The following is a 17,008-nucleotide window of genomic DNA, read 5'->3' as shown; positions in this document are numbered from 1 at the left end:
TTATGCGTCAGGACATAATTAACAACATCTGGTCCTTAGCAGGTCTTAAAAATGAGGTGAATACTACTTCATATAAACAACATGCAACAGATTCCACCATGTCTTTATTTATTTATAACTAAAATGAAGCCAAAATGGAAATCTTGTGTGAAAAAGTACTTACACTCCAAGAATTTCTAGATTGTAGAAGCAGTAACTAATGAATTAAGAGTTTTCTGTATGACTATCAATCTCTCACATTGTTTTGGAGGAATTTTGGTCCACTTTTTTTATAGCACTTCTTCAGTTCATTGAGGTTTGTGGGCATTTGTTTATGCACGGCTCTCTCAAGGTTCCGTCACAGCATTCCAGTTGGGGTCTGAACTTTGGCTGGGCCGCAACACCTTGATTCTTCTCTTTTTCAGCCATTCAGTTGTAGATTTGCTGGTGTGTTTGGATTCATTGTCCTGTTGCATGGCCCAGTTTATCGCCCAAGCTTTGGCTGTTGGATAGATGGCCTCATATTTGACTCTAGAATACTTTGGTAAACAAAGGACTTCATGGTCGGTTCAATGACTGCCAGATACCCAGGTCCTGTTGCTGCAAAATAAGACCAAATCATTACCCCACCAAATATGGCACTGTTCAGTATGGCCAAACATCTCAATTTTAAACTTAAACAAGGCCTGTAGAGTATGCAGATCTTGATGTAGATCAGTGTAGGTGTGACCTTGGGGTGAATTTGCTGGGAAGACTTGAATAAGATCATCAGCCAGAGCAGCAACCTGCCAAAATGTCTGTTTTTATAGAGTCAGTCACACTTGCTGATGATAAATTTGTCAAAGACATTTGATAGAAGCAGTAAGGGTGTACTTAATGTTTCGCACTCTGCATTTTGGCCTAGTGTTTGTTAAATAAGTAATGACACTGTATAAACTGTCGTGCGTTGTTGTTCATCTGAGGTTGCATTTTAAAAAAATGTAAGATCTTCCAAGGGCCAGATCTTTTTAATGACGTCATGACTCATAAACCTATTCAAAGAGGGTGTACGTTTTTGTTCCACATGGCTGCATACACCCATCAGCCATATCATTAAAACCATTGACAGGTGAGTAGCAGTGATTATTTAGTTACAATGGAACCTGGGTACCATGGCTATGGTATTAAAGGGCAGGGTATACATATTATTAAGCAAGTGGAGTTAATGTGTTGGAAGCAGGAAAAATGGACAAGAGTAAAGATCTGAGTGACTGACAAGAACCAAATTCTGATTCTGAATGGCTACACGATTGGATCAGACCATCTTTAAAACATCATGCAGTGTCCAGTAAAAAGTGCTCTAAAAGTGCATTCTCTCACAGAAACAACATCCAGGTCCAGTCTGATTTATTTGAAGCAGGGTTTAGAAAAAAAAAAAACTAAAACAGCCAGGTAATTATTCGAGTACTGGGTACTAGTTGGAAAGTTAAAGTTCACTAAATTACAATTATTCACAGATAGAGAAAACAAAATCTATACAAAACAAATAAACAATCAATAGCAGAAAGTGCAAAAGTCAATCTCCCAATCTCCCTGTAGATACGACCTGAAGGCATTGTGGGTAGAACCTGATCACAATACAGCTGCAGTAGTTACAGTTCCACACAGTGGTGGGATCTGGATTTCAAGCTCTTAAAAAAAGGCATAGTTACCATCAAATGCTTCAAATGCACTTATCTCTTGCACAGATGTTAACTGAATGAAGTTGACTGTGCCATAATAAGGCACCAAAAAAATAAAGTGTTTAGCAAAAGGTGAGCATGTTCATACATAGTACCAATGTCGATTTTGGCTTGTTATGGCTTATGCAGTAAAGATACAGAACTCCCAATGTGGTTAATGGTGGATGGACAGGCAATGGTGGCCCTCGAACCTGAGGTCAAACAGCTGGTTAAATGAGCCATGACCTCTGATCTAGGTTCACTTGTGGAACTTCTTGCTGGGATCCTTGGCATAGTCCAAGAGGAGCTGGCAGGGGGTGAACTGCATTCCGTAAACGTCCTCGTAACGCTTCATCTTGTGAACTAGTTTATCGGCTCCAAACGAATCCAGAAAGCGGAATGGACCTACAATACAGGTCACAAAATACACACTTCAGTCAAACTGGACAAAACGAAAACCTCTGAAACAGGTTTCTCTGATCAGTTGCTAGTTCCTAATACAATCTACTGAATAAGCCCATTCGTTATCCCGTTCGTTACTGACTCCACTTGGACAACACTGGTCAAGTCCAACCTTCCTGGTTAAAAGCGATTTCCACTGACCGTGCAATATAAGGGACATGCCCCGATCCGATCCAGTGACTTGGGACCAATCCAGGCATTTAAAAAAAAAAAAAATTCAATGGACTAGGTATCCCCTAATCTACTTCTTTTCCTTGGATTGTTGTCCCCTAGGCTCCATTAACAGGAATGTTGAATGGAGTGATAGAATTAGCAGCCTTGTTTTGGTTGCTAACTGGTAACGTAATGGCACTTATCACTTCAGATAAAGCTCTTTTTTGTTTTATTCACCAAAATAAATGTTACAGGGTAGTTTTAGAAAAAGAGTGGCAGGTTTAACAGAAGGATTGCTGAGAGCCTTGTTGTTAACGTGGCACTTCAACAACAGACAGTACAGACTCTTTCTTAAAACATTTGTTGATTGTCTATACACTCATGCTAGAAAAGGACATCAGCTTATTCAGTCATACACATCTGTAATCAACAATAAGCAACAAATATTAGTTTAAAGTGTGCACCACTACTGGTAATTTGACTGCAGCTTTTTTAAAGGAACTGGGAGTTGCATGGTCAGGTAGGTCAGTCAGACTGGATTATTAGGTATTGAATACACTATAAAGTTTAAAACAGTCATTTAAAAAAATAAAGTTGTGCCAAACAAAATGAATGCGTTTAGAATGGTCACTGAATATACAGTGATTTACTAGTATTTATAGTAACAGCACTTCTTATTTAAACTGTTGAGCTTTATTATTTATAGAAACACAAAGATCGGATTCAACCAACAATCAGCATTGGGGTTAATCAAACAAATAGCAAATAACTCAATAGGTACATCCCTACTGTTTAGTTGTTCGATTTAGATCTACTACATATTACAGTCGTAACACTAACACATCTCTAAAATGTGACATTAGAGAAGTTCAGTGTTTTTAAAGGAACTCTGGAGGATTCACCATCACCACATCTATTGCAAACATGCCTAATTACCTGCAGTGCCCAACCTGACAGGTATTTTCTATGTGTCCACTCACCTCCAAGGCAAGGAGGGAAACCCAAGCCAAACACGGCTCCGATGTCTCCCTGAACAGGATCTGCCAGAATACCCTCCTGCAGACACATAGCAGCCTCGTTCACGAACCGGGAAACCAGTCGATACTGAACATCTTCATCCCCAGACCTGTACAGATGGAGAGAGAACAGGAAAAAAAAGTAGGGGTTTACTTTTTTTGGCTATGGCATGTTACATGACATACTGCTGTTAGTTTACAGATGAACAAGTCATACAAACACCATTATACAGCACATACAGGTCTCTTCAATTTTGACACTGATGAGAATTTATTTTTCTTGCTGTTGTACAAAAGTAAGAGTGCTGTCAATGTCACAGTGGCGACGTTCAGTAGTCTACCGTCTACACACCTTTCTGTGCTCTAGAGCGCAATGAACTGCTAAACCGGTAACTTGTGTGCACAGAACTTAATGCCATGTATTATTCGTTTATACAGTAGCGTGTATTATAGCTGTATAATAGCGTGTGGTAGTACGGCACTTACACAGCAGGGGGCGCAGTCAGTTTGAAGGCTTTCAGAACCTCCTCCGCTCCAGCGTTTACCTTCTTGTCCTTCTTCTTGCCCGCATAATCATACCATCCCTTACCAGACTTACGACCTGAGGAAGAAACAAACAAATAAACAAACAAACAAAAAAATGGTGGTATGGCAAGTATCCACGCACAGATACACAAACACACATGTGCACATGTAAACAACAGTACATAAACGAATGTGTGTGTGTACTGTTAAAGATGGTCTCATACCCTTGAAGCCTTTTTGCACCATTGTCTTCAGCAGATCAGTGCTCCCGCCCCCAAATCGCGGACCAAAGGCCTTACCAAGATCCTCTCCTACGTGAGCCGCCACATCCATGCCCACCTCATCCAACAGAGCAGTCAAACCCACAGGAAAGCCAAAAGCTTTAGTCAGAGCGTCCAACTTCTTTGGAGTCACCCCTTCCTGCGGGCACAGCCAATGGAAAAATGTGTTTTTTCTTTTTTATAAACTTTAAATTCAGTAGACAAGTTTCAATTTAAATTCAGTTGTACAAATCTGATACAAGCTATTTAGAGATTCAGAGTGTACTTTCAGTATTTACTTTTTCACCAGACTGAAGGACAGTGCCTGACCCAGACACTCAGGGCCTTTCTCACAAAACAGCCTTGAACGCATGAGACAGCAAAAATGTTTTTCTCTATGCAGATTTTTTTTACTAATTTTTTTTTTGAAGTTTGAAGCACTATAATAAGTAAAATATTCAGGAGGTCCAGGGTAGCTGCAGCAGCCTATCATTTACCTGCAGTATTCTTATTGCTTCTGACTGTGTAGGACCCAGACAACGTGTTGTATAGAATCCTGGTCCATCCTAAAAAGAGAGTGAGAAAGAATGGGAGATCAAAAGGAGAGTGTCCACAACTATTCCAGTACCTTATAGCTCCATTCCCCATTATTCTGTCCAATACCACCTCTAGATCAACCCATAATCTTGTCCTATTTAAGAACCTCATTAATGACTACCTTAAGTTTTATACAGCACCAACTAGCATTTTGTAGGCTTTGAATACTCTGTGTTCCTGAAAGCTCATTCTCAAAATGACCCTTAGAAAAAAATGCCAGCCAATTTGAAAAGAACCAAACTGTGATGTCTAGATGACCGGGTCAGAACATCTCCAAAATATTAGTACTTGTGGGGTGTTCCCAGTATGCAGTAGTCAGTACCTACCTAATGTGCTCCCAGAAAGGACAACTGGCGTCAAGGTGATGGACACCTAAGGCTCACTTATGCTCACTGGTGGTCCTACCAAACAACTTATAGGACTTAAATGAACTGCTACAATGCCTTGGTGCCAGATACCACAGGACCCCTTTAGAGGTTTCGTGGAGTTCACAACTTGACAGTGGAGAGCTGTTTTGGTTGAACAAGGAGGACCCAGATCATATTAATAGTTTAATTTTTCTGATAATGTTATTGGTGTACAAAACAGATATGATTCTGCAAAGCTGTTGTTCCTCCATGGTAACTTTACAAATCCTGTGCTGTGCATTTCTTCTCATTTACGACAATTTCAAGCATTTTACACTGGAGATTTGTTGGCCATCTCTTTTTAGCTTCAAAGTAGTAATTTTGACATTTTAACACATTAAATTTAACCAGCTATACCTGCTGTCCAATTTAAAAGCCACATCCTTTGGTGGTGTAAAATTGTCAACGTATAGCAATTTATAGCTCAACAAAACCAGTGGCCACTTTTTGTCCACTCCAGTGAGCTTCCTGACAAGTCATCCTCGAAATCAAATGGTCACATGCCTGTATCTAATAACTAGACCAACTAGCAGGTGAAGCCGGTTCACAAAAAATGACTGAACCAAAGCAAAGGGTCTTGCTGGTTTGTGGTAATTCTGCAATTAAGCTACAATTGACTTCAGAATGAATAAGGTTTGTTTTTACAAACACATTCAATAAACGGCTCTTACCCCCACCACTATGATAACTTTGCCTTGTGTGAGCCCCAGAGCCACAGCTGTAGCTGTGGTGTCTTTAGAGGTTTTATCTGTGGTGATGATCTCCAGCAACTGCATCTTATCAACTGGTGAGAAATAGTGCATCCCAATGACCTACAAAACACACACAACAACTCAATTTGACGTGTTCCTGTACTTGTAGCAAATGCATTTCAATACAGTGAAACACACACACACACACACACCTTTCCTCACCTTCTCAGGCCGTTTGCTGGCAGCCGCGATATCTTTGATGGGCAGAGATGAGGTGTTGGATGCGAAGATGCAGTGAGGAGAAGTCACCTGCCCACAGTAAACACACAGGGTCATTCACATCACAGATCTATACACAGGTAGAACTCCCTTCAGATTATCACTGAAAAAGTATACCAGCATGGATACAAAAACAAAACAAAACAGACATACTCACAGCTTCCACCTCTTTCAGTACTTTGTGTTTGACTGACAGGTCCTCAAACACTGCCTCTATAACCATATCTGCATTCTGGAAGCCACTATAGTCCACCTGCCCTGTCAGGAGGGACATTATTGCGTCCCTTTCAAAAGAGGTTATGTTCTTCCGTTTCACTTTGTCATTCAGACTAAAGATAGAGAGAAGGAAAGAAAGAAGGTAAGAAAGAAAGAAAACAGAGAGAGGCATTCACTATATATCCAAAAAACTGTGAATATCCCATCTGTTAATTCTGCCACTTCACCAATAGACTTGACCAATAGAACAGCTCCATATGAGCTCTAAGGGTCAGCTACACGGGTACAAAGCCCCCCAGAACAGAGAGGTGGAGCAGTGGAACTGTGTTCTCCAGACTGATGGAGCTCCATCCAATAACTTGGGGAGGAGCTGGAGTGGCAGAACTAATCAGCTTACATCAGTACTTTACCTCACTAATGCTCTTGTGGGGCTAACTGCAATCAAATTCTCCTCACAGCAATGTTCCATCTAGTGTTAAGCCTTCCCAAAAGAGTAGAGGCTGTTACTGCACAAAGTGTCAGTCGAACTCTCTTTTCAAAATGTTGTTGTTGCTTGACGAGCAGATGTCCACATACCTTTGGCCATATAGAATATTCAGTCTTACTTAGCACAACTTTTTTAAACTCCTAATGCCTGGTTTCAAATCTGCTGTGTAACTATCAGTAAAAAGCCATCACTGCCACCTGGTGGCGCCCTGACAGCTGTCTTTTAGACAGTGGTTTGCTTCCCTCTGGTGGATGAAGCAGCAAACTGCAGGTGTTGTGTGTAAAAACCCTCTCAGAGCTGGTTTCATTATGTTGATTTAGCTTCATCTCTGCTGTAGAGATGCATGTGTGCGGTGGTCTTACCTCTTGTAGACCTGGTTGTTCCCTCTGACTACTCCTTCTATTGTGGTGTCCTTCAGGATGGTGGATATGCCTTTATCCACCGTTACCTGGGCGATACCTGCTCCCATCAGTCCTGCCCCCAGGATAGCCAATTTCCTGACCGATCAAAGTAGGAGCAGTTATTGCACCCATGCTGAGAAGTACATCTACAGTCTAGTTCACGTCCCACCTTCTTGACTTACTGTATGTGCACATAGCTATTCTGGTGCATGCAACAAATGCTCGTCATGCCTAGAGAACATGGCAACATGAATATATTGGGTTTTGTTTAATTACATTTAAAAAAATAAAAAGGCCAATAAAGATTAACTGTTGTGAGAACAGTTGAGTGTATTTGCAGCCTGACAGTTCTTCATAAAAAGCTTCCATGACTTTATCAGTCGCTACCAGTGTTAGTTTAGGTATGTAACTGATAACACAACTGGCACTTCGTGTTCTCCTCCAAGCGTGTTGAGCTCCAGTGACCTTGCTAAGTGGCAGGGCAAAACTATGCAGTGCACTTCATGCAACTTTTCAGATGCAATGAAAATTGGGGACAATTGTGCAGGTTCAAATGGGGAAAAATGGGTTTGGATAGTACATAAAATGAATGAATTTGTGTTTGTAGTCACTGGGACTCCTGGTTCCCATCACCACTAAAAAGAAATCTGAATTGGTAAGTTTTTACACAATGGACCATTTCACACCAAACCTCACTGCAATTTACAGCAGCATGCCATTAGGCCTGCCACAATGGAGCCAGTGTCCTGTAACGTTTTTCTAAACATCAGACAAAAATATCCTTGATAAAATAACATAGGCTAATAAATTCTGTTACATCTAGAACTAAAACATGACTCAAATATTATATATTAATATTAACATAAATATTAAGCAATCACTAATAGCCCAGGCGACAACACTGTACCCGTTGGGAAAAGCATGTGAATCAGTGGTGTAAACTCACTGTACTTCTCTCTCCGGTTTGCCAAAGTTATTCTTCTTGCAAGCCACCTGGCCTTGATACAGACCAATCAGGGCTCTGCACTCTGAAGTCACACCCAGTTTCCCAAAGTTCTGAAAAAAAAAACCCAGGAATAATATGTTAACATCTGAAATAAGTAAATGATAAAATAAATAGATAATCACTGCTACTGAGCTCCAACAAATAACACACACTGGTAAATTATTGTGCTATGAAATATTATTATTTTGTATGATACAGGCAGGAGCAATTCGACCCTTCAACCCAACTCGTTGAGTAATCTCTAAGTAGACTTGCAAGCAGCAGAACACCAGAACTCATCCAACTACTACTACACACCCAATGAACGTAGGTTGCTACGATCCCAGACGAGCCCCCGTATTTTACACCCATTTGATGTAGTGCTTAGTCTAAGGGAATAGTACAGACAGTAACTATGGCGTGACTAAGTGGAAGAAAAGCAATAGGTGAGGCGGTGCATTACCTCGAACAAGGCTTCTTTCAATTTTTTCAAACTGTAACATGTGTAGTATATACACAACATTAAATAAGTGCATGTATGCATGTACTACAAGTAATGTGGGAGACAAAATTATGTTGGGGGAACGTGGACAGTAGCAAAGCTTTTTGCCAAGTATTTTTGACCATGTATTAGAGATTACTCAACAACTCTGGAGTATATGCCTTCATTTATTATTACTACACTGAACCTTAGACAGCTAGATCTGCCTAAACTAATGTGCATGGCAAGATAAATGATGCAGTTATACTGACCACAGACTCCACCTTGTATCCTTCAACGGGACCCTTCTCCAGACCTGTCTGTACACTCTAAACCACACACACAGACACACACGATTAGCACTATAGGTATATCTTTGCTTCTAGGACTACATTGGTGTTATCTGAAATGTCGATGCACAACGTGTGCATTTAGGACACACCTCATTCTACCCTCTGGTCTTTTATTGGCTATTGCGACACAAGAATTCAGTAGACCTGAGCCAGAAAAGGGGGCTCAACAGATTTGCGAATCAAGCCCTGATGTAGTCGATCAGCCAGATTTGTCCCAGATGTAGTCAATCAGCCAAGAGATGTACATTTAAAGTGAGCTTCTTTATTTTAGAACAAGAGATGCTAAGCTAAAGTTGCTATCAAACACTGGACTTAAGACAGTCACCTATCTCATTGACATGACACACCATTTACATACACCCCTCACTCTGGTCTTAAATCTTGTTATGGAAAAACTCCTGACCACAGGCTGAACGCACAAGTCAAGAAAGATAACTGCAGTGATGGCTAGAAATATTTCAATAATTGTTTTTGCTTCCTGATTCTATTTAAGCTGATGCACATCATGCATTTCCCATCTATAAAACAGCCACATGATTTGAATAAGCTAGACTGTCAATTAACACTGCAGTAAAATCACTTGTACACAGTAAATAATTTCACATCCTGGACTGACATTATGGATTTTTGTAGCCAACCCTTTTTTTTACATTCTAAAAGAAAAACTCTCTGTGAGATATGCTAATGCCTGGACCTGTGTGTGTGTATACCTCTATGATCTTCAGTGGTGCAGGATAAAGGCCTTTGGTTTGTTTCATCACTTTGTCTTGAACTGTTTTGTAGACCTGTTTTCTCACAAAGGACATTCCAAACGCTGCATCCTGCAGCCCTAACACACACACACACACACACACACACACACACACACACACACACACACACACACACACACACACACAGTAAGTATAGCAATACTGTTACATAAGCAGTGAAACAGCATATTAGTCTTAGGCATCGCATAGCAGGTATTTGCTACCTGTTATGTGATGCCTAATATACAGTTTGTAAGCCTGTTCACTAGTGAGCATCTATGTCAGTGACAAGATAAACGGTGAGTGTATGTGCGCGCATTACTCTGCATTAGGCCTTTTTTCCTCTCTACAGCAATTTTCTTTTTGGCAAGGTCTTTAGCCACGCCCACAGCCACATCCTCCAGGTACTTCATAGTCATCTCCTCTGGGTCCTTCAGTCCAGGACCTGTACACAAACACATTACACAGAGACAATTATTACAAGTCTTATTAAAACAGGACATGACATTAAAAAATGTTTGTTTTTTTTTAAATTAAGAAAGTATAGCTAATATTACAATATGGATTACTAACAGTTGACATGAAGAGCTTACTGGCAGACAGTGGTCCATTTTGTATCGTGTTTAAACCCTGACCACTAGATAGCAGTGTTGTATTGGTCACTCTGTCACTTCAGTTCAGATGGTGTGCACTATAATACTAACAGTTTTCCTAAAATATGGTTTAATAAATAAATAAATAACTAAATATATAAATGCACTATATGGTCATGCTTACAGTACCGCTATATATCGCAATATATTGAATCCTAACCCCTGTACTGCGATCAACAGTGATACAGTGATATTTGCTGGTAAGTGACATAGGCTACATCTTGATATTTGCATTGTCTGAAATGGTTTAACAATATAAAAACCAATTTTTAATGTAAAACAAATCCATGTCTGCAGATAGGACATTATTTTCGTACTTTAGGAGCACTGAGGCATTTCATGTATTATGTCTCTTAATTAGGGAGCATATATAAATTCCTAACTAGCTTACCGAGTTGGTTAACCACTTGGTGGATCAGGCCCATCTTCTTTGCCTTGTCTGGCCGAATGTTTTTTCCAGTCAGCATCATATCGAATGCAGCAGGAATCCCCAGCTAGAACAAATACATTAGCCAAACAAACAAAAACAACCACATTTCAGAATTCCATTAGATATGCAAACAAAACATAGTAAAAAAAATAGAACAATTCATGTGAGCTGGCAGTTAAAAGCATTTTACTGCTAGTTGTACCATATAGGTTTGCTGGCAGGAGCTTCTTCTAAAGACTTCTTATTAAATTTTTTATTCCAGAGAATGTACAAATGCTTGCATGTTAGCAATCAGAATTTGCTGAAATTGCAGAATTAGCTGTGGCCTAAAGGTTAAAGAAGCAGGCTTGGGATCAGAAAGTCTGTCCTCATCACTGGTTTGCGTGAGTGTGTCAACTGAATACCATTGTACTGCTGTGAGAAAGTGTGATTCTAATTCTAACTGGGAACAGGGATTATGTAGCCTACTTTTCTGCAGTTTTACATTCAGAGAAAACCTAAATGCAGCTAGAGTCTACAGGGAGCAGATATAAATAACTGTACAAATTAGGGAGTATGTGTGTAAAGCGTCTGACCATTTTGGGCAGTCTCTGTGTGCCTCCGGCCCCCGGCAGTAGCCCCAGAAACACCTCTGGACAGGCCAGGACAGTTTTCTTGTTGTTGGTGGCCAAACGGTATTGGCATGCAATGGCAAACTGAAACAGAGATGGAAAGAGAACCAATAAGTCATTGTGGGTATTGCTGGTACCTTAGAAAAGTGACCAACTGTTATCCCTCCATCCATTCATAGATCTATCCACCCTACCAGCCATCCATCCATTCTTTGATTAGCTCCTGAAAAGCAAAATAACACAACCACATTCTATCCATTAACTCCATCCACCCACCTACCCATCTGTATATCTACCTATTCATCCCTCCATCCACTCATCCACTAATTCATCCATCCAGCGCACTACCCACTCGTTCATCCATCCGCCAAAACAACCACCCACCCATTCATCCATGTGCGCACATGCCCAGTCATCCGCTCACTCATTCACCCAACCACTCATCCATCCTTCCTCTCCTTCCCGCTCTCACCTCCAGGCCTCCACCCAAGCAAGATCCATTAATGGCTGCCACAATGGGGATGTGCGATTTCTCGATCTTCTCAAACATCTCCTGTCCATCCCGTGAGAGTTTGCTCACCTCCTCGGCAGTCTTACAGGTCGTGAACATGCTGAGAAGAAAGGAAAAGTACTCTCATTCACAACAGAATAATTCTAATGGAATAATCAATGAAATATTTTTTTATAATGTAAAAAGTACAAAATAATTCTATTTTCAAATAAAACTGGACAACAAACTTCACGAGAAGTTTTGATTCCTCAGAAAGCTGCGGGGAAATGTCTAGACTCTGGCAGGCTGATAAGCATACATAAGGTTAGTACAAAAATAAATAAATAAATAATGATTTGCATAATGATGTCTCTAGCGGCACATGGCAATGCCAGCAGTAATGAACAAAATCCCTAGACCCAGTGCGAAGACAGAAAATCTTTAGTGACAAGCTGTACTTCACCGACTTGAATGCTTAAGGCCTTTTGTCCAACCAGTTCAACATGATTTGGAGTAGAGGAAGATATAAACAACATTCCTGAAGGGTGTCCATGTGACCATCGAAGTGATTATCTGCCACCAACGTTCAGATTTGTGGGCCGATAAGGACAATGTGTGGTGATGAGGGCACACAGTAATTTAGCATTACAGTAATACATAGGGCACACATGGCGGTCACCATCAAGAATTCAAGTAATGAAAAATAATACCCCTAATGTCACATATTTCAAAAGAGAAAACCACACATTGAAGCATGTAAGCCAAGAATTATTAGGTAACAAATTATTAATATTCACAAAATACTTAAACTTTTCTAGCTTATTATCGTTTATAAGCTTTAAGACATCAAGTGATTTCCACTTTTAAAACAACAGTTTATGTATGTCGGCATAAGTAAGTGTGTACTGTACTTGAGGTCTGCTCCCGCGATGAAGCTGCCAGGTTTGGTGGAGATGACCACAGCGCTCTTCACTGCCCCATTACCCCAAACCTCTTCTAACACCTCCCTAATTTCATTCCCCATCTGCTGCGACAGTGTGTTCACCTGCACTCATAAGCAAATGCACATAAGCAGACACATCCACAATGACCTGCATAAATACACAACAGAGTTTAGAATTTCAGTAATGAGCCTACAGTGGCCTGCAAACATTTGGGCACCCCTGGTCAAATTGACTGTAACTGTAAATGGCTAAGCAAGCAAAAGATGATCTGAAGGCCAAAGATGACAAAGTTAAAGTTAACAGGCCTGAAAAACAAATTTGAGCATCCTGCTCATTCTAGCTCAGTGAGATTATTGGTCTGTTTTAACTAGTATTTAATAGAACCCATTCCTTCAGTGAAATGTTCCTCATGCCACTGGCTTTAAAACAAGCCTAAATCATGACTAATCACTGAGCTTAACATTGGAAATATGGTCTTTTCATGAAATTCTGCACCCTTTTGTCCCCTCATTGCGGCCAAAATGATCCATGTGGCCAAACGGACTTGGTACCAATATGCACCATCAGCTAGAGGGTCAGTGCACCTTCAGTGCTTTCGATTCTTTATTTAAAACACAACAACCATAAGCTGAAGCTGTATTCAGACTCAGGTGAAGCTTACAGCTGCTTTACTCAATGGAATATCTGAAATCTGTGATATCTCAGGCCTGACTTGTCATACTTGACTTGTCGGCCATTAGGGTCATATTTGTGCACATGTCTCTGCACAGTATGATGGCTGAGAACAAGCCATAGGCCTAATAAGCTAATCAAGACTTGTGACCTTGGTAAAAGTGATCTGACCATTCAAATCTAATCTTTTTCAAGTTGCCCAAACCTTTACAAAAACATCGCTCTAATGGACAGAATGGTATGGTGAAGGTACTGACCCGGCTTGATGGGTCGTTGAGTCGGATGACTGCAACATCATCTTTAAGCTCATAGTGAACATAGCTGCGAGCTGCAGAACAAAGCAAAATGTATGTACAGGTGTATTAGCCAAGAACGGTCACATAATTGCTATAAAAATGAATGAGTGCTATAGTAGAAATGGTTTTAATGTTTACCAGACAAAGCCGCCGATGCCGAGAAGTTGCGGCGTCCATTTACTAAACAAAAACAAAACATTAGCACAGACTAACAGATCAGTCGCAAACATTTACATACATTTAAAATTAGCATATTGGATCCAAAAAACGTGTTTACAGCCTACATTTGAACACATTCAGGTCTGTAATGCTCATTTGAAGCCTGTTCAATTCAACAACAACACAATTTGCAATCCCTGGAAGGCCAAAGCAAGCGGTGAAGGAACAACTCCACATTCAAAACCTTTGAAGAAGCTAGCAAAAGCCATGACACTAAAGCTAGTGAGAGCACAGAGCCAACCACAGGCCTGCAGCCTCTGCTAACCTTCTTCAGCAATGAAAAGACCTCCAAGGTCATTACGAGGAAAATCATGGAATTCATAGCACTGGGTGAGCAGCCATTTCCTGGGGTCACGGACAGAGGTTTCAGAGACTTGATACATCAACGAAGCCCAAGGTATACAACGCAAAGCAGGCGATACTTCTCGGACGTTATTTGCAAAAGTTACGAGAAATATTATTATCAGAATCAGCCAAGAAAATTTGGGTCGGGGCATCTCTAAACCACACCAAATTCCATCGCTGCTCAAAAGAGGAGGCCTGAAAGGACTCTGCCAGAGTTGCTCTCTATATCCTTAGTCAATGGAAAGAAATAGGGGTCTGATTATCACCGCGACCGATAACTGAAGCAGATATCTTTGCATTATTGGTATGGGTACTTCGTTTCCATGCCGATAAAAGCATTTTTGGGATCTATGCACATACTTCATAAAAACAAAAACACACACGGGCTTTAACCTGGACCAATATCACCTTCCAGCCACGTTGGGGACCACACGTTGAGTGAATCCAATCAAACTTGCTTTTCAGTTTTTTGTTCAGCCCTCAGTGCAGTGAAAACAACACAACGCAACATGTTAGGTTTAACCAAAGCCTGATCGCAAGTTACATGTGAGCTGGAAAGGAAAAGCTAAAGCTTGTGCAATTTCATTTCTGGTGCCTGGTAACCATGACAAACTATGCAGACACGTCTTTGGAAATTGATACCATAATGTAATATTTATAGTCTTTAATAGTTAACCTACACAATTTGTTGTTTCAATTTCAATGTTAAAAGAATTGACAGCAGCTAATTTCCTACTTCCAACAATGCCAGCCAGTTTTCAACATAGGATGGGATCAGCCCCTACAAAAAGTAAGTTTTTTTTTTCCCCAAATCCACCATGAAGTAGTGAGTAAGAGTTAAGATAAGATAAGATAAGATAAGATAAGATAGTCCTTTACTAGTCCCCTAGTGGGGAAATTCTCAGTGTCACAGCAGAAAGGGATAGCAAGACACTCAGTTACAAAAAAATGTAGATAAATAATTTACACTATATACACAATATAAATAAGAAGTAAAAAGAGTTCCCTTCTTGTAAACTTTAACACTACATACATTGGATTTGTGGTAAATAAACTTTAGCCCCAAATATCAGTTACTGGTGTATCTGATTACTAATAATCAGTAATGGCTCTGAATAAAACATCAGACGAATTTACGAACTTAGCTTGTTTTAGCTTGTTATTTTAATGTTTAATTTTATTGAAACATTCAGGGCCACCTTCACTGCCCTAGATCAAGCTTAATTCTACAATAAAAAAAGACTTTTCCGATATCAAATCCCAAACATGGCATTAGCATTTAGTCCTAGACTTCGCTTAATCCACACTATACTATATAGACTATAGAAAATCAAGCAGAAAAACATCTACGACCCCTAACACCCATCAACACAGTATAACTTCCCCTATTAACCTAGAATGATCAGGGTTCTTCGTGAACTTTGAGCTAAATACAGACAGATACGGATATGGCATGACCTGCGGCCCAATTTCATCCCCCTTCACCTGACACGGTCACATGAGTTAATGTAACTATACACACCCTCTGTGACAGTGTGTGCATGTGGAAAGAGCACACTAAGCAGTGACCTGACAACTAGTAGGTCAACATATCTGGGGTGTAAACACAGTTTGGGACACCACTGAACGAGTACTATTCACAGAAGCATTTATTTTTCATAATAATAAAAAAAAAAAGTGCACTACCAGACTCTAGAGTGACCTTAACCGCAGACCACGTGGTGAACGCTCAGGTCACCGGGCTTCCGTACAAAATCATAACAAATCCTAGGTCTAAATAGTGCACCAGCAGCGCGCCCGTTAACACAGGGCGTACGCAAAATACGTAGCACTAAATGAGTAGAGAATACTGTCGCTGTGACACAAAAAAACCCTCATATCTCCGAAATGGCAACTTTACAGAACAAGAATAAAAAAAAAACAACTTTAAATGAAGGGCAATTTAAAACATATTGAATTCATTTTGGAGCATTTCTATTGGTGCCTCGTATATTATATTAATTATTAAAACAAAATATACAGAAAAAAAAAAACTGCACAGAAAGTTTCTGTATAGTTTCAGTAGAGTGTATCCGATTCCACCGGTTCCTACGACTGAACCCATTTAATGCAATTCACGCAAAACATCTGATTGTCATATTAACAGCATGCCCAATAACACACACGCACAAATAGTCAAACGTCTTTGGTGCACTTGTGTTGGTGGCAAAGCGGTCTGCTGTGCATGCACCTGGTCACCCAACCCCTCGGTCACCCTCCGTACCAAAGTAGGTGAAAGTTCATAAATCTGCAGCCACGCTAGCTAGCAGGGTCGTGTAAGGACGCTACACACACACTATCGTTTGTTTTAGGGTTTTTTTTGCTTGTATGCTGTTTTCACTAAAACACTGCAACACCCGGCCACGGTGTCTCAGGTGCACCTACCAGAAAAACGACCGTATCTGCTCGCCGCAGACCTGATTAGCGTGCCCGCCGCTCTTGCGCTCGCCATCTCCTTAGGGGCTCGAGTTCACATACGCAGATACGCATACGCAGCCACAGATACACACACGCGCACGCGCGCACACACAAACACACACCCACCCGCTCCCTCCCTCCCTCCC

At 40.6% G+C, this 17,008-nt stretch overlaps 1 protein-coding gene across 1 annotated transcript; it reads right to left on the bottom strand.

Moving 5' to 3' along the window:
- Positions 1–1,348: 1,348 nt before the first annotated feature.
- On the bottom strand, positions 1,349–16,931 carry hadhaa (hydroxyacyl-CoA dehydrogenase trifunctional multienzyme complex subunit alpha a). The gene is made up of 20 exons (XM_072677639.1): positions 16,830–16,931; positions 13,980–14,021; positions 13,803–13,873; positions 12,841–12,974; positions 11,912–12,050; positions 11,404–11,523; positions 10,790–10,892; positions 10,068–10,190; positions 9,704–9,822; positions 8,913–8,969; positions 8,121–8,230; positions 7,136–7,270; positions 6,228–6,399; positions 6,014–6,100; positions 5,771–5,911; positions 4,593–4,661; positions 4,060–4,255; positions 3,797–3,911; positions 3,275–3,420; positions 1,349–2,084 (listed from the first exon to the last, which is right to left on the bottom strand). The coding sequence occupies exons 1-20, from the start codon at positions 16,894–16,896 to the stop codon at positions 1,939–1,941; spliced, it is 2,292 nt and encodes a 763-aa protein (XP_072533740.1). The 5' UTR covers positions 16,897–16,931; the 3' UTR covers positions 1,349–1,938.
- Between the last annotated feature and the right edge of the window lie 77 nt (positions 16,932–17,008).

The sequence above is a fragment of the Salminus brasiliensis genome, chromosome 1 (assembly GCF_030463535.1).
Source record: "Salminus brasiliensis chromosome 1, fSalBra1.hap2, whole genome shotgun sequence".
NCBI classification, from domain to species: Eukaryota; Metazoa; Chordata; class Actinopteri; order Characiformes; family Bryconidae; genus Salminus; species Salminus brasiliensis.
This window is presented reverse-complemented; position numbering and strand designations above follow the sequence as displayed.

What these genes read in the sequence shown, in the direction of transcription:
- hadhaa (XM_072677639.1), bottom strand. Translation starts at nt 16,896, where the DNA reads ATGGCGAGCGCAAGAGCGGCGGGCACGCTAATCAGGTCTGCGGCGAGC. An exon ending in GGCATCGGCGGCTTTGTCTG is followed by an intron (nt 13,874 to 13,979) that starts GTAAACATTAAA and finishes TTTGTTCTGCAG; the next exon opens with CTCGCAGCTATGTTCACTAT. An exon ending in AAGCAATAAGAATACTGCAG is followed by an intron (nt 4,256 to 4,592) that starts GTAAATGATAGG and finishes CTGTGCCCGCAG; the next exon opens with GAAGGGGTGACTCCAAAGAA.